Source organism: Papio anubis, chromosome 2 (assembly GCF_008728515.1).
Source record: "Papio anubis isolate 15944 chromosome 2, Panubis1.0, whole genome shotgun sequence".
NCBI lineage: Eukaryota > Metazoa > Chordata > Mammalia > Primates > Cercopithecidae > Papio > Papio anubis.
The window spans coordinates 170,054,193-170,076,661 of record NC_044977.1 but is presented as its reverse complement, the minus strand read 5'-3'; the positions used below and the strand labels follow the sequence as shown (position 1 = coordinate 170,076,661).

The 22,469-nt window shown below is 43.8% G+C and overlaps 1 protein-coding gene and 1 non-coding gene across 5 annotated transcripts in view; both read right to left on the bottom strand.

Moving 5' to 3' along the window:
- The window catches only part of NR1D2 (nuclear receptor subfamily 1 group D member 2), a 50,950-nt gene extending 36,831 nt beyond the window's left edge, over window positions 1-14,119 (bottom strand). For 2 of the 4 annotated variants that reach the window (XM_009201796.4, XM_003895173.3), the window contains exons 1-3: window positions 13,790-14,119; window positions 4,666-4,932; window positions 3,375-3,463 (exon numbers count right to left, since the gene is read on the bottom strand). In XM_009201796.4, coding sequence (XP_009200060.1) covers window positions 3,375-3,463; window positions 4,666-4,932; window positions 13,790-13,805 — 372 coding nt within the window. In that variant the 5' untranslated portion in view covers window positions 13,806-14,119. Of the gene's footprint in view, window positions 1-3,374; window positions 3,464-4,665; window positions 4,933-7,251; window positions 8,383-13,789 lie in introns of those variants that run through there. The other 2 variants (XM_021934916.2, XM_009201797.4) reach the window with 2 other exon arrangements.
- Window positions 14,120-22,100: 7,981 nt separating this feature from the next.
- Window positions 22,101-22,221, bottom strand: LOC116274015. The gene has a single exon (XR_004182498.1). It is a non-coding gene; the product is annotated as a small nucleolar RNA SNORA32 (small nucleolar RNA).
- Window positions 22,222-22,469: the final 248 nt, after the last annotated feature.

Here is a 22,469-nt window from a genome sequence, read left to right as displayed (position 1 = left end):
TGGCATGAGTAACCTAACACCTACCAACCAAACAAAATTCTTCTTCCCTTTAGAGATTCTTTGCCTTACCCAAAGCACCCCTTGCAACAACCACACTACCCTGTTAACAGACCCTGTCTGCAGTCTGCACATTTTCCATCTCATACTTTTATTCACTACAAATTCCAAAACTCTTGAAGTATGAATGACTGTTTTTTTGTTTTTTTTTTTTTTTTTTTTTTGAGATAAGATCTCGTTCTGTTGCCCAGGCTAGAGTGCAGTGGCATGATCACAGCTCCCTGCAACCCTGACCTCCCTGGCTCAATCAATTCTCCAATCACAGCCTGCCAAACAGCTGGGACTACAGGCATGCGCCACCACACCCAGCTAATTTTTGTATTTTTTGTAGAAATGGGGCTTTGCCATGTTGCCGAGGCCGGTCTTGAACTCCAGGGCTCAAGTGATCTGCCGGCCTTGGCCTCCCAAAGTGTTAGAATTACAGGGCATAAGCCACCACCTCTCCCAATCTGATTTTTTGTTGGTTTGTTTGCTTTCTTGAGACAGACTCTTGCTCTGTAGCCCAGGCTGGAGTGCAGTGGCACAGTCTCAGCTCACTGAAACCTCCATCTCCCACGTTCAAGGGATTCTCCTGCCTCGGCCTCCCCAGTAGCTGGGATTACAGGCACCTGCCACCATGTCTGGCTAATTTTTTGTATTTTTAGTAGAGACAGGATTTCGTCATGTTGGCCAGGCTGGTCTTGAACCCCTGACCTCAACTGATCCACCCATCTTGGCCTCTCAAAGTGCTAGGATTACAGGTATGAGCCACCGCGCCCAGTCATTTTTTTTTTTTTTTTTTTTAAAGAGACAGGGTCTCGCTCTGTCACCCAGACTGGAGTACAATGATGCAATAATAGTTCACTGCAACTTCGAACTCCCGGGCTCAAGCAATCATCCTGCCTCAGCCTCCCAAGAGCTGGGACTACAGACATGTGCTACCACATCCAGCTTTTTCACTTTTTGTAGAGATGGGGTCTCCCTACGTTGCCCAGGTGGGTCTCACACTCCACCTCAAGCAATCCTCCAGCTTCGGCCTCCCAAAGAGGTAGAATTACAGGCCTGAGCCGCTGCACTCAGCCTGAATGACTGCTTAAAAGTTGACTGAGAAATATGTTTGATAACTACAATCCCCTCACTAGAATTGTGGATTACATTCATAGAAGTTGGTCTTCCTCGATCATTACCTGCTGACACTGGCAAGGCCTGTTATACATGTCAGAAGTCACTGACTACATGTCAGCAACAGGTAAGTGTTATACCACACACCAACAGAGTAGCTAACTATCCAAGGAAAGACAGTTCCCAACTAGATGGCTACAAACAGCTGCCTTTACTCCACAAACAATTCAACTACATATTCTGTGATAGGTCTTCAAAGATCTCCAGTTTCATGGTACCAGGGAGGACAGAAAACTCAAGAATGCAATTACCAAAATTATTTTAAACTGCATTTTCCTGTTATATGACAACTAAACACATTTCCTGAATCTATGCTACGTAATCATGGGACACATTTTTATATTTTATTATTGTGTACTGTACACTTGATTTAGATAAAAGAGCTGAACTAAACACATTTAACTTTAAGAGTACTGCACAGATGTGTATTTATCAAGAATACGCAATCAGCTCATTCAGTTTGTGCTTTTATTTTCTAGCTATAAAATAAGAATAATAATGCCTGCCCCAATATTACTTCACATTTTTGTTAAAAAAAAATATATATATATATATAGAGAGAGAGAGAGAGAGAGAGAGAGAGAGAGAGAGAGAGAGAGAGAATTTTTTTTAAACAATGAAAAAAAATGCTACATCTATAAAAAATACTGACTCGTCTTACAAAGTTACCCAGCCATTAAAAGTTAGCAAACTTGGCAGGGCGCGTGGCTCACGCCTGTAATCCCAATACTTTGGGAAGCCGAGTCAGGCATATCACCTGAGGTCAGGAGTTTGAGACCAGCCTGACTAATATGATGAAATCCCAACTCTACTAAAAATACAAAAATTAGCCTTGAGTGGTGGCATGTGCCTGCAATCCCAGCTACTCGGGAGACTGAGACAGGAGAATCCTTTGAACCCAGGAGGCAGAGGTTGTAGTGAACCGAGATGGTGCCACTGCACTCCAGCCTGGGCAATAGGAGCTAAACTCCCTTTCAAAAAAAAGAAAAACTGGCAAACTCACAATTCATTCAGAGCCACACTTGAAAATATTTCCTCTCCCATCGTGTATATTCATTATCTTGTTTACTCATCATGTCTTGCCAAACTAGATTCCTGCTTGTGGCCTCAAGTCAGAGAACAGCAAGAACATGTGTCTTTGTCACGTTAATTTTTGATACTCAGGAGAAAAGATTGTGCCAAGTTTTTTAAAAAGAGAGAAAGACTCCCTGTATACAGGTAGGGAGGTAGAGACCATCTCACTTGGAATTATTTGACCAATACTCTAACAGCAATAACTAGAAAATAGTCAACTAAACTTACAAATAAACTAGCTTTCCCAAGGGCTCAACTTATATTCAGGATTATTTTACTCACTTGGCATTATTTCTTAAGATATCACATTTTTTTCAAGTATCTAGGAATTATTCCCAGCTCCCAGTACCTGATGTGTCATTAAGTCAAAGCATGTGATGAAACCTAATTCAAAGTTTGGTTTAAACTAAGTTCCAACAAGGCAGGAGTAGTGCCTGGTCTGTTTTGTTCCTTGTTATTTCACTACCACCTAGAACTGTGCTTGACACATTAATGAATGAGCATTTGGTGCACTTGGTTTAACACAAAAAGTATGTTTAATTGAGACAGCAAATTTACTTTGTTCAAAATCTTAAAGAAAAAAGAAATACTTTCACTGAATTAAGACTATTTTTCAGGCCAGGAGCGGTGGCTCACACCTGTACAATCCCAGCACTTTGGGAGGCCGAGGCAGGCAGATCACAAGGTCAGGAGATCGAGACCATCCTGGCTAACACAGTGAAACCCCGTCTCTACTAAAAACACAAAAAATTAGCCGAGCATGGTGGCAGGTGCCTGTAGTCCCAGCTACTCAGGAGGCTGAGGCAGGAGAATCACTTGAACCTGGGAGGTGGAGGCTACAGAGAGCCGAGACCGTGCCACCTCACTGGGCAACAGAGACTCCATCTCAAAACACACACACATACACACACAAATATTTTTCAAAACAAGTTATGCTTATACACTACATAAAATGCTTAGAACTTAAAAAGAGCAGCTGACTTCTCACTCTCTCTCAGATTATCAATTGTGGAAATTGGTAAATCTAAACCCAACTTCTTATCCCAGAATCAGTTGCTTAAAGAAATAAAAGCATGCTTTACCTTACAGCCTTCGCAAGCATGAACTCCATAGTGGAATCCTGACGCCACATCCCCACAGACTTTACACAGTAGAACCATGCCACTAAATTCTAGGACACAAAAGGACATGAAGTAAAAAGCAAGAAGAAACACTGAGTCTGTTTTCTTTCCAATTAGATATTTTATTTCATTCAACTTGCAAGAGCTTTTAAAAGATATGTATCTACTTTCATAATGTAAAAGAAAAATATTTTCAAACCAAAAGTAATCATAATTTTCTTTTCTTTTTTTTTTTTTTAAGATAGAGTCTCCCGCTGTCGCCCAAGCTGGAGTGTAGTGGCGTGATCTCGGCTCACTGCAACCTCCACACTTCCCAGGTTCAAGCAATTCTCATGCCTCAGCCCCCCCAAGTAGCTGGGACTACAGGCACACACCACCATACCAAGCTTTTTTTGTATTTTTAGTAGAGATGGGGTTCTGCCATGTTGCCCAGGCTGGTCTTGAATTCCTGGGCTCTGCCCCACTCAGCCTCCAAAAATGCTGGGATTACAGGTGTGAGCCACCACACCCGGCCATAATTTTCTTTTAAACACAGCTTATGGCACTGACAAAAACACCTCACAGACCTGGATTTTTCCTTTCCTGATTTTAGAATTACACTGAAATTTTGTAAATTTATTTTTTTTCCAGACCTGTCAGCATGATATAAGAAATTTTGTAAATTTAGAGTTACTTTACATCAGACATGCAACCAGAACTAAGAAACCAATTCTCTGGATAACAATTAAGAATTCAGGCAGAGAAGTCAATCAATAAAAGGTGGAAAGGGATGTCTCTCCACAGGCAGCCGTGTCAGTTTACTTCACCTACAGGGGCCAGATAGGTCCAAATCCCACTACTCATTTGGTTATCCCAATCCAACATTTCCTAATCCCAAATGTTCCCAACTCCAGTTTCACTAATGTAACCCCTTCCCACAATGAGCAAGTACTCTGTTCTAGAAACAAGACTTAGTTCTAGTAGTCCAGAAGAAAAGTAACTGTGAAATGTAGTAAAAGAGGGTACCCTAGAGGGAGCAGGGCCAGGCAGAGTACATAACCACATATCTTGCTCTGAGGCAAGAATTTGACAGCCCCTAGGTTATAACTTCTAAAATCATCACTGATTTCTTCCCTAACTACAGATGTATGATCACCCAGCAGGGAGCGAAAACTGTACCCAGAAATATAATGGCCCCCTATATGAAAAGCAGATAAAATAAGCCCCATTTGCAACTTATGGCAGCCAGCTTTAGAAAACTAAAGTAACTTACTTGTCACACCACTATGACTTTTTGTCATGCCAGGTGCACTCGATTTGCTTGTTTTCATAGAACAATCTATTCGATCATTCTTCAGGATGCCTTCAATATTGGAGAGATCACCATTCTTGGGATTACCATTGGTATCAGAATTAGAGCTATTTGGAGAAGATGGAACAGAAGAGGAGGAGGACTGGAAACTATTCTCAGAACCCTCACTGTGACAAGAGGCAGGGCTTGAGGCTGAGCTGGAAGAACTGATATAGGCAATCACACCTCCTAGAAAATAGGAGGAAAATCACATAATTAGATACAAGATAATATGTATTTTTTATTTTTGCAAATCTCAACAGCAAAGCCATTAACTTTAGAAATAGGATACTGATGATATGAAATGTTTGCTTACACCAAAAGCAAAAAGTAAAGTATTTCCTTATTTCCCATTATTCGTCCTGCTTCCACAAAGTTCAAAGCACGTGTAACTCCCACTGATTTAAAAAGGGAGATGGGCCCAGCACACTTGCTCATGCCTGTAATCATACCACTTTGGGGGCTGAGGCGGGAGGATTGTCGCTTGAGCCCAGGAATTTGAGACCAGCCTGGGCAACATAAGGTAATGCTGTTTCTACAAAAAAATTTAAAAACTTGCTGCGTGTGGTTTGCACCCAGCACCTCTAGTAGTCCCAGTTATTCAGAAGGCTAAGGCAAGAGGATCACTTGAGCCCAGGAGTTCGAGGCTGCAGTAAGCCATGATCATGCCACTGCACTCTAGCCTGGAGACAGGGCAAGACCCTGTCTCAAAGAAAGAAAAAATTAAAAGTGAGAAGGATTTCACTGGCTTGGATATTCTGAGCACATGCAGACCCCTCACACCTAAAGCTTTTCATTTTCCAATCTTTTCCTAAAAGGACTAAAACACGCTCCTAAGCAACTTCATTGCTTAAACAAACTGGTCACAAAGAAATCTGGTTCTGGTCTCTTCTTTGCATCCTCTGATCTGACACAATCCTAGAAACAATGAATTTATCATTTGCCTCCCCCAACACTTGGCTAAAAGCACAGGTTAATCCAGAACGGATGTAACATTTAGAATGGTAGATAAGGGATCCTTTCATAGCCCTTGCTCCCACACCTTTCTGTTTCGGTGTTCCGGGAAGACAAAAGTGGCTATACACTAACCAATCCCCAGTTAAATACTCTCCCTTCTCTACCCCATTCTGCCATTCATCTCCAAGCAGCTCTTAAGAAATCCAGACTCACTCCTTGTTCTTCTGACTCGCTCTTTATAGGTGTTAAAGATGCTGGAAGAATGTATGCTATACCAGAATAACAGTAAGGCTGAAGCTAATTCCCTCTACACAGACTTATTCTCAAAATGTGATTTGCAATTTTATATAACCTCCACAACCCCTCTGAAAACTGGCCTTGACCTTCCTTTTTTTTTTTTTTTTTTTTTGAGACCAAGTCTCACTCTGTCACCCAGGCTGGAGTGCAGTGTCACAATCTCGGCTTACAGCAACCTCCACCTCCTGGGTGCAAGCAATTTTCCTATCTCAGCCTCCTGAGTAGCTGGGACTATAGTCACATGCCACCACTCTCAGTCAATTTTTGTTTTTTTTTTTTTTTTTAGTAGAGACAGGGTTTCACCATGTTGGTCAGACTGGTCTCGAACTCCTGACCTCAGGTGATCCACCCACCTTGGCCTCCCCAGTGCTGGGATTACAGGCATCAGCCACCATGTCCGGCCTATCAATCATTTTTAAACAAAAAATCCACATAGCAAAATGCTGAGGCCAAAACAATCCCAAAAAGATAAGACATTTCCATTTTCAGGCAATTAAAAAAAAAAATTTAAAGTCATTTTCAGTTTGTTATGTATTAGATATCACATATGTATTTAAGCACAAATTATATATACTGAGGCTAAAGGAAAGCACAATCACAGCTCTCAAGGGGTTTGAATGCAACCCAGAAGGGAAGATAAAACAGTTGCCTACTATGCCAAAAAACACACAATGTTTTTCATCAGACACAATTTTTTTTTGAGACAGAGTTTCACTCTGTCACCCAGGATGGGAGTGCAGTGGTGCAACTTCAGCTCGTTGCAACCTCCACCTCCCGGTTCACACAACTCTCCTCCCTCAGCCTCCTGAGTAGCTGGGACTACAGGCACCCACCACCTCGCTTGGTTAATTTTTTTTCTTTCTTTTTTTTTTAAGTAGAGACACGGTTTCACCATGTTGCCCAGGCTGGTCACGAACTTCTGACCTCAGGTGATCCGCCCGCCTCCACCTCCCAAAGTGCTGAGATTACAGGTGTGAGCCACCATGCCCAGCCCAGAGACACATTTAACATGCATAAATTCAACGATATGCACATCATTTGTAAAGACAAAAATATCACTAATGTGGACAATTCCATCCATTGTTTTATTCATGAAGCCTATGCCTGGAATCAATCATGAGGTGAGAGGTGCAAATCCATGCTCTTCCCACAGTTAGACTCACTGTCCATATGCTCTCTTGCTATGTGCATCTCACCTTAATTAATCCTGCAATTAATATTTTCCTGCAACGTGGTCCCTAACTAGAAACCAACCATCTCAAAGTGTGGGCCCTGGACCAGGGGCATCGGTATCACCCAGAATCTGCTGGAAATGCAAATTATCAAGCTCGGCTCCAGATCTACTGCACGAGAAACTTTAATAAGCCCTCTTGGTGATTCTGATGCACATCCAAGTTTGAAGAACACTGCCACAAGCCAACAACTTCATCTGTGCTCCCTGGAAGACAAAGTGACCAAGGGCAGTTTTCACCTACCGTTCATTTTACAATCTAAAAACTCCAAAACTACCAACACAAGAAGAAAGATTCCCAACTTATTTTCATCACCCAGAGAAATTATGTAAAATACATATCCTCAAAACTAGCTGGTGCTTTTTCAGAATACATGTTTCCAAGGCCCTGCCCAGACTGGAGAACACATCCTCAGGAATGCGCATTTTTAACAAGCTCTCCAAGCAATTATTTGCACACTGAAGTTTAAAAATGGCTACAATCAGTGAATTCAAACCAAATTGGCCCACAGTTTTAAAGACTGATATTTTCATCGACACAACCGCCAGAGTATCATTAATACCCTGTGAATCCAAAGAGAAACCAATTTAACCTGGAAACCTAGCCAGTGTCATGTTATTGGGTAAAACCATTGCGCTGTCTTTATAAAACTTTAGAGATCTTAAGTCCACATTAAAAATTCCAGGTATTAGCACACGGCTACTTTTTTCACAGGTGTCTCCACTCACAATAGGACACTTTACAAATATTCTTAGTCCTCAATGAAATTCCAAAAGAAGATCTCACAGCTATTTGTCTTCTCTAAAATAGTGTCTTAGGTACTAAATTCACACCTAACATCTCAGGAAAATAAAAGAAAAGAAAGTGATGTTTTTGCTTGGAAGTAAGACTTTCCTGGGCCCGCATTTTCAGTCATTTATGTTCACAAGATCTGCTGACTACCTTAGCTAAGAAATTCACTTTTAGAAATTAGACCTGGAAGGGTACAGCGGCTCACGCCTTTAACCCCAGCACTTTGGGAGGCCGAGGCAGGCGGATCGCCTGAGGTCAGAAGTTAGAGACCAGCCTGACCAACATGGAGAAACCCCATCTCTACTAAAAATACAAAAATAGCAAGGCATGGTGGCACATGCCTGTTATCCCAGCTACTGAGGAGGCTGAGGCAGGAGAATCGCTTGAACCTGGGAAGTGGAGGTTGCAGTGAGCCAAGATGGCACCACTGCACTCCAGCCTGAGCAACAAGAGCAAAACTCTTCAAAAAAAAAAAAAAAAAAAGGAAAAGAAAAGAAATTAGAGCTATGCAGATGGCTCAAAAATTGGTTGCAAGCATTGATGGTAATTAATTAACTAAAAAACAATTTCCTTTGCAAAAGCTTCAATATCCAACCTAAAAGAAATTACTGGGCTATTATCAATCCAGTTAAGATCCAATTCCTGTCTTAAGAAAACAAGCATTTGTGCCAGGCACCAGAAAATCAAAGAGGATCCATCTAGAAACAGCTGCATTCTCCTCACAAGACCTTCAATATTGATTTAGTTGTCTTAGCATCTATTCTTGCTACTAGACACCCATCTATGAACCTGACTGATAGCAAACCAAATGGGTTAAATTTTAATTTCTTAGAAGATAAGGAGTACATCTAGTAGTTCCTCAACCTAATGAAGAAAGAAAAGTGAAACTATAAGTTACCAAGTACCTGCTGGATGTTAGGAATAAACGACACAATTTCATCCTCACAAGAACTCTGTGAATTAACTTTCATTAACTCATTTTTGTAAACAAGGAGCTCAGAGCTCAGAGAGGATAAGTCAGCCACTAAGTGGCAGGCCAGAGTTTAAAGTCAAGGTTGTCCAATTCCAGAGTACAAACTTATTTGGTGAGAAGAACTGAGCAAGCAAGTCACTTTCAATCTTTCTAAACCTGAGTCATCTTCTATAAAATTGGAACATCTGCCACTTACTACAAGACTGAAATGAAATGGTGTTCATAAGGATTATTAAAGTGCTTTTTTCATATACTGTTTTTGATGATAAAGTAAGAATAGTAAAAATCCCTGAACTAGCAAGTCCCAACACCTCCAAGAAACAGGCAGAATGTACCTCTTTGAAACCTTGAGCTAAAATTAGCTGAGCCAGTCTTCTCTATTTTCAGTTGAAAGGGACCCTGGACCTGGGCCAGGTTCCCAGGCTAGGGCTTACCCAGTGGTCAACTTCAGACAAGCCAAAAGTCAATATCCAATTTTGTACTTCTAGGAAGCACTGATATTCCAGCAAATATTCGAGTCTTCTTACCTATTTTCTAGACTTGTCCATCATCTAAACCCTCCCACTCCCCCTGTCCACCAACCTGGAGAGTATGTTTGACTTCAAGTCATGACTGTACTTTTTTGCCCTGTGGCTTAGAAAAAAACATTTTATCACCAAGAAGCTTTAGTTTCCTCACTTTAAAAGTGTTACAAATAATTCCTACTCAAAGGGTGGCAGAGTAGATCTAATTGAGGCATTAAAATTCCAATTGTGTCCTGGGTGTCAGGGTTCCAGAGAACAGCACGGTCCTTTCCCTAAAATGCCTTATAAACCAACTGGGGAAACACCCATGTTATCAGGAGCAATGTTTCATACAAACGATTTATACAAACGATTGTGAACTGCTGAAGATCATACTAAAGAGGGCAGAGATCAACAGGGGTAAACACATCCAAGGTGGCAATATCTAAGTGGGGAATTGAAGGGTGTGTAAATTACCAAATGATGTTATCACATAAGAGACATTTTTTTAAATGGGGTGACACAAAAATAAATGGTGTGGGTGTTTTTTGTTTTTTATTTTTTGAGACAGAGTTTCACTCTGTTGCCTAGGCTGGAGTGCAATGGTATGGTCTCAGTTCACCGCAACCTCCGCCTCCTGGGTTCAAGCGATTCTCCTGCCTCGGTCTCCCAAGTAGCTGGGATTATGGGTACCCACCACACCCGGCTAATTTTTGTATTTTAGTAGAGACAGGGTTTCACATGTTGACCAGGCTGGTCTCGAACTCCTGAACTCAGGTGATCCGCCCGCCTCAGCCTCCCACAGTGCTGGGATTACAGGTGTGAGCCACCGCGCCCAGCCAAATGGGTCTTATTTTATAAAACATAGTTATTTTAATCTCCATGTAAATTACTGGAGAAGGAGGTCAAGGTGTAATCTGATGTCTGGAAATAAGCCAGCATGACTAAAGAAAGGACTGATGAAGGCCCTGCAGATGACTATCCTTTTCCACCAGCTATAAGCTACATATATCACTGCAAATTGAGTGGGGATCCATACACATGCAGTATCTCCTTCACCCTCAAGAAGACAGGACACTAAGTTGTACATAAATCTTCAAATATTATGCAGGCTAAAATATATTATAGCACAGTAGTTAACAGTTTATGTTCCCAAGTAAACTTCGTGGATTCAAATTCTGGCTCTACTACTTGCCTAAGTAAGTTATTTAGCTTCAATTTACTTAGCTCCTCATCATTAAGATGGTGGGAACAGCATCTTCCTTCATGGAATTAACGTGAGGAACACATGTAAAGGGCCTGGCACATAAGAAGAAGCTGATGATTATTTTTTTGTCATTATTATACTAGAAGAGGTCCATCAAAATGGTTCAAACCAAACTAACCCTCCCTACACATTCTTCACCTCATTTTTTAATGTGTCTTAAGGATCCAGTGGTTTCTTTTTGGTTATTTCCACACTCCTTTTTGAATCTCTTAACCGTACTGACCAGTCGAGCAACTTCTTACTTCAATTCTGGCTTTTCCTCACTCCAAGGAAAGATTTCCTTGCCCCACCTCTACAATTGTTTTCCAAGATTTTCACTCCATTGTTTTCACACATTACTCATGGGGCGAGCAGACACAGAGATGTCATGAAGGACAGTAAGACAGTAAGATCACTGGTTGTTTGTCAACTGACACCAAACTAGACGGAAGGGTAGAGGTGTGCCACACAGCACTGAATCTGGCCCCACCTTGGTCAATGTTTACAAAAATTCAAAAGTTAAAAGGCTTTTTTTTTTTTTGAGACGGAGTCTCACAAGAGTGAGGCTGGAGTGCAGTAGCGCGATCTCGACTCAACTGCAACCTCCACCTCCCGGGTTCAAGCTATTCTCCTGCCTCAGTCTCATTGAGTAGCTGGGATTACAGGAGCCCACCACCATGCCCGGCTAATTTTTGTCCGTTTAGTAGAGAAGGACAAATGTTGGTCACGCTGGTCTCGAACTCCTTACCTCAGGAGATCCGCCTGGCTCAGCCTCCCAAAGGGCTGGGCTTACAGGCGTGAGCCACTGTGCCCGGCCAGTTAAAGTGAATTCTTATTAGACCTCCCACTTACAGACAGATGGTAGAAACTGTAAATATGGTGGGTAGCAGCTTGTAACAGCTTTGAACTTAAGGCCAAATGAACAAGAGTAATTTTAAGAACGATCACTGTAAATTCCTACACTTCAGGTCATGCAATTATCTGCACAATGAATGAAATCTAACTTCATAACAGTTCACATGAAAGGTCCTAGTTGATTGCAAGGTTACTGTGAGTCAGCAAAGCAATAGGCCAAAAAAACTAAGCCTGCCAGGGAATTCATTTGCAGCAGGATCCAAGACAAAGAGGGCAACTTGGAACTTGATAATTATCCAGCCACTTCCACAAGAGCCTGTTCACTTCTGGGTGCTCCATCCCAAAGGGCAACAAGGATGATGAGTGATCTGAAAAAACAACGCTGGGCAAGGACCAAGAGATGAGAACTGCAAATCCAAGAACTGAAGGGGGAAGGGGATGGTCAACACTCATTCGGAGGAATTTTTATAATGTGTAGCTCCACAAGGCAAGATTTTGAACAGCGAAGTACTGGAAAAGGGCTCAAACCAGAGAAAAACTTCCTAATTGAGCCAGCCCTCATGAGGCTACTAAAGCTACTAGAATTCATGCTAAAGGGTAGAAGAGGTTCACCCTGATCACCTCTAAATTCTAACACGTATAAGTTTAGTTCTATGATAAACTCGTAAAATTTTTAAAAATGCCCTCAAAGACTAAGTAGGTCCGTTAGGTAATTAAAACACAATTAGATCCAGATTTTTGTGAGGCAGGTAAAAAAAAGAAGTAAATTTTAAAAATAATTAAACAATTTGAAAATGACTATTTTTACTCTTGGTGAAAAGTTCACAATACACTTGTTATCGAGGCAAGATTCTTAGAGGCGCATTATAACTCAAAAAATAAAACAAAAGCTGGCTGTTTCCATAACCTCACTTACTTCAGCTCTGCTCCATCACTTGGGGCAGACAAAAGGAAGGAAGGGCACCCTATTGTTCTGTTGCAATGTAACAAAATGTGACAAGAAAAGTATTTATAAAGCCAAATTCTCTTGATCAGATTCAGGAAAATTCAGTGACCCACAGGTTGTTTTGTTTTGTTTTTCTTAAATGAAGACTGGCCAGTTTTACATATAGTGTAGGAGTCACCTACGATCACCTGAGTCATCCTGACCATACGTGAGCTGCACGCTCAGCTCCGGGTATGACCCGTTTACAGGAAAATTTCAGCCCAAGGGGATCTGGAAGCAGTTTTTAAGACTGTGGGTGTGTGAGACAGGCCTAGAGGAAACGGGGTTTTTTTGTAAACAGTGAGGCGGCATCCTAACAAGGGCGGTGCTACCCAGTCTGCGGGGCATCGCTTGTGATCGAAGCACCTCGGAGCTCCCTCGAGCGTATCCCTTCGGGAAAGCCCCAAGCCTTCCCCGAGGCGCCTCCTCCGGCCTGCAGCACGCCCTCGCCCCGCACTTCCTCCTCAGAATCTGCAAAGTGTACAGCTACCAGCTCGTCAGGCGCCGGTACGTCTGTTTCGCGCGGGGTCCGCGCCTTGGGGGTCACCTAGCGAAAAAAGCTTGCGGCGCCCGGCGCACTGCGGTGTCAGCGCCCGCGTCGGGGCCCCCTCGCCGCGGGGCTCAGCGGGTGCGCACGCGCGGCCTCCTCCGCAGTGTGCAACCCCGCGGGGGAGGAGGGAATCGCGGCGACGTCACTACCCCGAGGCTTCCAAAGGGGCGGAGCCTCCCGGGAGGCTGCGGCGCTCCCAGCCAGCGCGCGCACGCGCGCGCCCGCCCCCACGTGTCCCTGCGGCCCCGGGGAATGTGGGTCAGGGAGCCGACCGGCCTCACGTGTCCCCGCCCGCCGCCGCCGCCTCAGCGCCCATTATGTAATGCCGCGTCACGCGCCCGCCCAGCCAACCGGCGCCCGGGCGCCGCCGAACGTAAACACAGCGCGCACGTGGCTCGCGAGGCCGGGCCATGTGAGGGGGGGGCCGGGTCGGGCGCCGCCGGGCCGCGCTGCGGCTTTGCAGGGAGACGGGAGGGCGGGCGCGGGGCGGCCAAACGGGCGATGGAAACTGAGCCAGAGGCGGACACGCGGCGCGCAGCAGCCCACGCCGCCCCACCGACCCTGGGGACACCCCCTGCCGCCGCCCCCAAGAAGTGCCCCGCGGGCTCTGCGCGCTCCCTCCCGCCATCCCCCACCCGCCGCAGTCCGGCTCTTACCCGCATTCACCTCCATGGTGCCCTCGCGGAGGGGGCCGGGGCCGTCCGCTTCCCACAGAGGGGGCAGCGCCGCCGCCGCCGCCTCAGCGCCGCGCCGCCCCGGGCTGGAAGTAACGGTGGTCGCGGGGCCCCTTCATGGGCAGAGCGGGTGGGGCTCCCGGGCCCCAGGCCGCGCAGCGCACAGCAGGCTGCAGCCAGAGAGGGTGGCGGCGGCCGGCGAGCGGCGCTCCTCCCGGGGTCCCTGACAACAAAAGCGGCGGCGCGGCGGCTTCCTGCAGCCAGCGCACCGCGGCGGCGAGGGCGGCTGACGGGGAGGGCAGCAGCGACCATGTGACCCGCGCACACACCCCCTCCCTCCGCCCGCCCTCGGCCGGCCGCTGCGGCGACTCCGCCCCGCCGCTCCCCTCCCTTCCTCTCTCCCTCCCTCTCTCCCTCTTTCCCTCCCTCTCTCTCGCTTCCCGGCTCCTCTTTTCTCCTGCGCTTCCCCTTTCTCCCCTTTTACTTGCTTAGCCCCTCCTCTTCCTTCTTTTTTCCCCTCCGAGCCGTAAACCTCTTATCGTTTCCCTCAGCCGCGTATTCCTCCCCTCCTCCTCCTCATCTCCCCCCTCCTCCCGGCTGCTCTTCCCGCCTCTGGCCGCGGCCCCTTCCACGACCTGCTCCCCAGCCCTGCCCCCCAACCTGTTGGCTCCCAGGTCAGAGCGGTGGCTTGGCGCCTAGCAGAGGTGCTTGCCAGGAACCCGGCTGACTCGGGCTTGCTCAACCCCTGCGCCCCCCGGCCCCGCTCCCACCCAACCGACCTCCAAACGGTGGTCTTTGAGGGCACAGACCCTTCCCTTTCCCTCTCCACCCTGTAGGTGATTTTATCCAATCTCATAGCTTAAGTAGACCTATGTTCTGGTGATTCCCAGATTTATATTTCAAGGCGAGACCTCTCCTAATCTCCAGATTCTTACATCCAGCAGCCAGTTTGATTATGCCCCTTTTTTGCATCTCAGATTTTAGACGGGTGTACGCGTGTGTCCGAACTCAGCTAATGTGCAGTCAAGATCTGGGCATTCCACCTTGAATGTAAATTTCAGATCAAAAGAAAAAAGCTAGAAACAAATTGTATGCGTGCTGAGGTGAATTCTGAGGAAAGTGCATTGATGCCCGCAATTTAAACGCGTTACTAAAGTAAGATGGGCTAATAGAGGCATGAGTAGATGATATAGTAAGATGTTAAACTTAGGCAATGGGGATATGGATGTTCCTTGTAAAATTCTTTCGTTTGCTCTGAAATTTTTCAGTGTAGAATGTGGGGGAAATGTCACGTGGAAGACGTAATTACATGTGCAACACCCTATTTCGCCACCCCCAGGTTTCTTCACCGTATCAATATTTACTATGTTGGTAAATCTGCAAGTTCCTGAAGCCAGCAAAATTATGTTTCTCTCCTAACACTCTCTCTCACTGCCTTTTATTCTCCGTTCAATCCATTAGCAAGTCTGAGCTCTTCTACCTTCAAAATATGTTCAATCCGTGTTTCTCACCGTTGGCATTGCGAGAGCAAACCGTTGTCTCTTCCCTGAGCTACTGCTCTGGTTCCCTAACTAGGAGAGTGCTCCTTGGGTCCTCCTACAGTCAGCGTGTTATTTTTAAAATGTAAATAAGATCTGATTACTCTGCTCAAAAGCCTCCAATGGCTTCGTGTTACACTTTGAAAACATTGAGCCACTTACCCTGACCTGCTTCGCCCTGCACAGATGTGGGTCCTGCTTCTCTTTCCAAGGCTTTCTTGATACCCAAACCCTTCTAAACACAGTTCCCTAACCACGGTAGCCCTCTATTCTTCCCTGCCTCTGGAATTTATCACCCTCATGTGATGCTGATGCAGGAGTTCCCCAAGGCCACACTTCGTAGCTTGCTTGCATTTTCATTTTCATGTATCAACCATCATCTACTTCTACACAGGTAAAATGAGGTTAATATGAACAGTCTAAAAGGCAGAAAAGAAATCATAAAAGAGGATACCACTCTAAAAAGGCTATGTAGTGTGTGATTGTAACTATACGACATTCTAGAAAAGGCAACTGGGCCGGGCGCGGTGGCTCAGGCCTGTAATCCCGGCACTTGGGGAGGTCGAGGCGGGTGGATCACCTGAGGTCGGGACTTCAAGACCAGCCTGACCAACATGGGGAAACCCCGTCTCTACTGAAAATACAAAATTAGCCGGGGTGGTGGCGCATGCCTGTGATCCCAGCTACTCGGGAGGCTGAGGCAGGAGAATCGCTTGAACCTGGAAGGCGGAGGTTATGATGAGCCGAGATAGTGCCATTGCATTCCAGGCTGGGCAAAAAGGGTGAAACTCCGTCTCGAAGAAAAAGAAGAAAGGGCAAAACTGGAGACAGTAAAAAGATCAGTGGTTACTAAAGGCTAGAGGGGAAGGAGGGATGAATAGAGCACAGAGGATTTTTAGGGCGGGGAAAGTATTCTGTATGATACTATAATGCTGAATATGTGTTTTTATACATTTCTCAAAACCTATAGAACCTACAATGTCAAGAGTGAGCCCTAGCTGGGCACAGTGGCTCACACCTGTAATCCCAGCACTTTGGGAGGCTGATGTGGGAGGATCATTGAGCCCAGGTATTGGAGACTAGCCTAGGCAATATGGCAAAACTCCGTCTCTACAAAAATTAGCAGGGTTTGGTGGTGTGCACCTGTAGTCCCAGCTACCCAAGAGGCTGATGCAGGAGGATCTCTTGAGATGGGAGGTTGAGGCTGCAGTGAGTCATGCTCTCCCCAGTGCCTTCCAGCCTGGGTGACAGAGCGAGGAGACCCCGTCTAAAAAAAAAAAAATGTAAGCTATGGCTTTGAGGCCGGGCGCGGTGGCTCACGCCTGTAATTCCAGCACTTTGGGAGGCCGAGGAGGGCGGATCACCTAAGGTCAGGAGTTCGAGACCAGCCTGACCAACATCGAAAAAACTCTGTCTCTACTAAAAATACTAAATTAGCCGGGTGTGGCGGCACATGCCTGTAATCCCACCTACCAGGGAGGGTGAGGCAGGAGAATCGCTTGAACCTGGGAGGCCGAGGTTACGGTGAGCCAAGATCACGCCATTGCACTCCAGCCTGGGCAACAAGAGCGAAACTCCGTCTCAAAAAAGTAAAATAAAATAATAAACCATGGCTTTGAATGATATATCAGTGTAGGTTCATTAGTGATGACAAATGTACCACTGTGGTGCAGGATGTTTGATAGTGGGAGAAGCTGTGCGTTTGTGGAGGTAGGAGGTGCTTGAGAACTCTGAAGTTCACAGTTTTGCCATGAACTAACTGCTCTAGGCTGGGCGCGGTGGCTCACGCTTGTAATCCCAGCACTTTGAGAGGTCAAGGCAGACGGATCTCTTGAGGCCAGGAGTTCAAGACCAGCCCGGCCAACATGGCAAAACCCCATCTCTACTAAAAATACAAAAATTAGCCGGACGTGGTAGCGCACACCTGTAATCCCAGCCACTAGGGAGGCTGAGTCACAAAAATCCCTTGAACGCAGGAGGCAGAGTTTATTGTAAGCTGAGATCATGCCACTGCACTCCAGCCTAGGCAACAGAGTGAGACTCTGTCTCAAAAATAAGTAAATAAATAAATAAAAGACTATTTAAAAATGTGTAAGAGGTTACCACTATTTAAATTTGAAAAGAAGAATGTAAGTGAAAAACAGCCATTGCAAAGGATCCAAGACCCTCTCTTCGATGATAATGCCTATAAAATAATATTGGTGTCTATGAGCGTTTTTTAGAGGCTGTCTTCTTCCTATGAGACTTTGCAAGTAACTAGCAGAGGCTATAGAGCTATAACCCAAGTCAGCCACCAGCCACACCACTGGCCACTGGAAATTCGCTGGGCCCCCTAGTGCCAGAGGAGGATGCTCAGCAGCATCCTCTGGTTGGGCTGTACCCAGCGTGCTGTAGCTGCAGTGGAAATTGCATTGTGTTGCTGTCATTCCAAGGAGCCTCATTTATTAATCCTGTGGTGTCTATGGCTCAGTGTGTTCGGATTCTCAGAATATTCATAGTGGATTTCTGCCTACTCCACCTTCCTCATTCTGACCAAAATAACGTTGAATGAAGTGACTGTGTCTTCAAAAGTTAGGTGTTAAAAATGCAAATTACTTCCTGGGAAAGCTACCTCATTAGCCCTTACGATTAACAGAGCCTGCAAAACAACACAAGATAGGTTCATCTAGATGTGAATAAAAGGAAGAAGAACCTAAATATTAGAGTCTTCTTATCCCAAACTCAATTAAGATAAGCCAAGTGGCGTACTGGAGTATGAGGACCTAGATGAAGGAGGGGCATTAGGAAAAAGAGAGAAAGATGGAGTCTATTAAAGATAAGGCCAATTAAAAACATTTAAGGTCATTCCTCATTTTAAAATGTTCCAATGAGTCCTGCTAGTTGCTAATACCGAAACATCATGCCGCTTAAACTGCCTTTTCTGTGCCCTAGAGCAGCAGTTCTCGAACTTTTGATCTCAGAACTCCTCTCCACTCTTAAAATTATTGAAGACCACAAAGTGCTTTTTTTGTGGACTATATCAAGAGCTACTTATTACAAATGAAAACAGAGACATTTAAAACACAAAAATTTCCAAGCATGTTTGTGTCAGAGCAGTGACGTCGTCACATAGCAACAGATAGCTCTGGCAGTTTGCTCTGCCACAGCAAATTGCAGCTGCCATTCATCATGACATTTGTGACATACCTTCTTCCAGGTTATTTTTTTCTTTACCTTTCCATTCATGGTATTAGTTTCTATATTGCTCCAAAATTCTGCATAATGTATCTTATTTTAAATTTAAAACTTTGTCTATACTTAATTTTTAACTAGAAAAGTGATTTTGTTATAACGAAATAATACAAATTTCTATTTATGATTTATGTATCACTATGTAAATTATGTTTTATTTGATGTCTTCATAAAATATTCAAATAAACATACTCCACTATTTCATCTGTGCATAGAAAAAACTCATTCAAACTGAATCAATCCATTGACACCAACAAGACCAGTGATGTGTTTATGGGCAATACTGAAAACAGTGCACAACTCCAGCACACACACTACAATGCAGTAATAATAGGTTATGAGATGCAGTGGTTAAAGTTAAATACAGCCCAACCAAAACTTTCAAGTTGTGTTTAATGAAAAAAAAAAAAAAATTCACACTGTGGCAGTTTTTTTTGTTGTTTTTTTTTTTAGAAACAGGTCTGGCCTTCTCGCCCAAGCTGTTGCAGTACAGTGGCAAATCATATAACTCGTTACAGCTTCAAACTCATGGGCTCAAGAGATGCTCCCACCTCAGCCTCTCAATTAGCTAGGACCACAGGTGTTTGCCACCACACCCCAGTAATTTTTTTTTTTTTTTTTGTAGAGATGGGATTCTCCCTATGTTGCCCAGGCTAGTCTTGAATTCGTGGCCTCCAAGCAGTCCTCCCACCTCAACCTCCCAAAGTGCCAGGATTACAGGTGTGAGCCTACGCACCCTGTCAGTTTTAAAATTTAAATTTAAATTAGTTAAAATGAAATCAAATTCAAAATTTAATTCCTTAGTTGCTGTAGTCACATTTCAAGTGTCAATAGCCACATGTGACTAGTGGCAACCAAATTCGTCATTAAAGATTTTAGAGGCTTTCTTTGTCTTCCTGAATCAGTTTGATAAATTATTATTCTAGGAGTTTGTCCATGTTGTATAAACTTTCACATTTAATGGAATAAAGTTGTGTGTATCCTCTTATGTCTTTGATTGATATCAACTCTATATTTTTTTTTTTTTTTTTTTTTTTTTGAGACGGAGACTCGCTCTGTCGCCCAGACTGGAGTGCAGTGGCATGATCTCGGCTCACTGCAACCTCCACCTCCCTCCGGTTCAAGCCATTCTCCTGCCTCAGGCTCCTGAATAGCTGGGATTACAGGCACATGCCACCATGCCCAGCTAATTTTTGTATTTTAATAGAGACAGGGTTTTACCATGTTGGTTAGGCTGGTCTCGAACTCCTGGCCTCATGATCCACCCACCTTGGCCTCCCAAAGTGCTGGGATTACAAGTCGTGAGCCACTGTGCCTGGTCTAGTTTCCCATTCTTAATTTTATTTATTTGTGCTTTTTCTTTCTTGATCAGGCCTACTAAACTTTTATCTACTTTGTTACTTTTTCAGTGGCCCAATGTTTTGCTCTGTTGATTGACTAAATTTGTTTTGTTTCATTGATTTCTGCTCTTTATCTTGATCTCCATCCTTCCATTTTATTTTTATCTTATTTTTCTCATTTCTTGATTTGGACATTTATCGTATACATTTGTTCAATTAGACAGAGTCAGTTTCTCCTGTTTGTAACTAAGGAAACCTCACTGATATAATTGTTTTGAATCATTCTCACCCGTTTTAGGGAACATTCCAGTCAACTACTGCAGTATAACAAATCACCTCATAACTTAGTGGCATATGATAACAGCATTATTTTGTTACCTCTGATGACATCTGTTGGTTAGGAAGCTAGGAAGCTCTTGGCTGGGCATTTCTGGCTCAGGGTCTCTTGGCCATCAGATAGTGGGTGGAGCTGGAACAGCAGGAGGATGGAGCTGCTAGGGGCTAGCTGGGCACTTCCCTCTTTAGGTAGTTACAGGGCTTGGCCACAGGCTCTCTACGTGTGGGCTACTTTGGACTTCCTCACAACATGGCGGCCTCAGGGCAGTCAGACTGCTTACAGAGCTGCTTAGGGCTCCAATGCAAGTGTTTCATGGGATAAAGGAGAAGTTGCATCACGTTTTCTGATCATGCCTCAGAAGTCATGTGGCATGAATTTTGCTGCATTATTGGTTAAAAGGTAGTCACAAGCACACCCAGATCCAAGGGTAGGGGACATGGACCTCATCTCTTTATAACAGGAGCATCAAGGTCATATCTTGAATAGCATGAGAGATGGAATATATTCTTGCAACTATCATTTTCAAAAGGAAACAGTTTTAAAGAATCACACACATATACAGTGCACCCTGACTTGAGGATCATATTACTTTGTTAGAATTTTAAGATGGCTGGGCACGGTGGCTGACACCTGTAATCATAGCACTTTGGGAGGCTGAGGCTGGAGAATGGCTTAAGCCCAAGAGTTCAAGACCAGGCTGGGGAACATAGTGAGACCTCCGTCTCTATAAAAACTTAAAAAAATTGTTGAGTGTGGTGGCTCTCGCCTGAGGTACCAGCTACCCAGGCAGCTGAGATGGGAGGATCCTTTGAGCCTGGGAGTTAGAGGCTACAGTGATTGGTGACTGTACTGCTGTACTCCATCCTGGGCAACAATATGAGACCCTGTCTCAAAAAAAAAAAAAAAAAAAAATACTGTACTTCTCAATGAGAGGTACCTGGAAGTATTTTTCTAAGTGTTAGGATAAGGAGAATGGATGCTCCAGAGAAAGGAATGAAAGTGAGATAAGAAGTAGGTACAGAAAAGGCCTCACTCCACATAATGGTTCCACCCTATTTTTGAGGAGCTTATTCTCTGTGGAGCTGAAGGTCAGCAAACTTATATTTCAGATATAGACCCAATCTCTTGACTATTCTGAGTCTCTTATTGTCTAATCTTAATACTATCTAGTATCTTTTCATTCATTTGGAGAAGAATCTAGTAGGAAAAAGGGTTATGTCTAAATGTAATGACTACAGTCTACACAATAATGTATATATAAAAATCCAAAACAATCAACAACAGAAACCATCTGGCCAAGATGCTTCATTGAATAGAGTGGAAAAAATAATGCCATCTGGAAACCCCAGTTGAATTTTTTTAAGTGCTGCATTGATTTAATAACATACTAAACAGATATTTTTTTTTTTTTAATTTAAAGTCAATAAATTTTTATTCAAGGAATTCCATGTTGTGATTTCTTCCACTGTCCATCAAGGTCACTTTAGATCCCCTAAAAAGCTGGAGTCAAAAGATCTTCAAGTTTGCCCTTTTTAATGAAACTGATCCAGCTGTCCTGTCAGCCCTACATAACAATATACAAGTAAATTTTACATTTCCAGAGATGATTGTACAGTGAGTGAACATGAATGAGTCCTAGAACCAGCCTGAGTTAACTCTACTACAAACTGCTTGGTTATTAGCATCCCACAAGGGTTACAATACAAAGGCAAAGCACATTTGCATGATTCAAGAGATCTAGCAGAATTTTAAAATCTCATTGATTACTGATGAAAGTTATTAGAAAAAAAAGAAAAATCACATGTAGTTCACATTGTATTTGTATTGCATTTCTATTACAGTTAATCAGCTGTTCCCAATAAGCTGATTGCTAGCAAAGTAGCAGATAGAAAACCTACTGGGAAATTTTTTTATGGTCATGTCCACAGCAAATGAGAAACTGCATTCTAAAAGCCTTGGTAATGACCATCAGATATTTTTTTAAAAAGTAAGAAAGAAAATAAAGAAGAGAAGTGTATGACAGTTCAATAAATAAAAAATGCTATATGAAATGCCTGATTATTTTCAGTACTCTATTGGTCACAGTTAAAAAAGAAATCCTACTTTTTCACTGGGGTGAGGGGAAAAAAAAAAACAAACCATCAAACACAAAACTTTCCCTAACAACAGGCATGCTATCTAAAGGAACAATATATATTGCTGACTCACAGATTTTC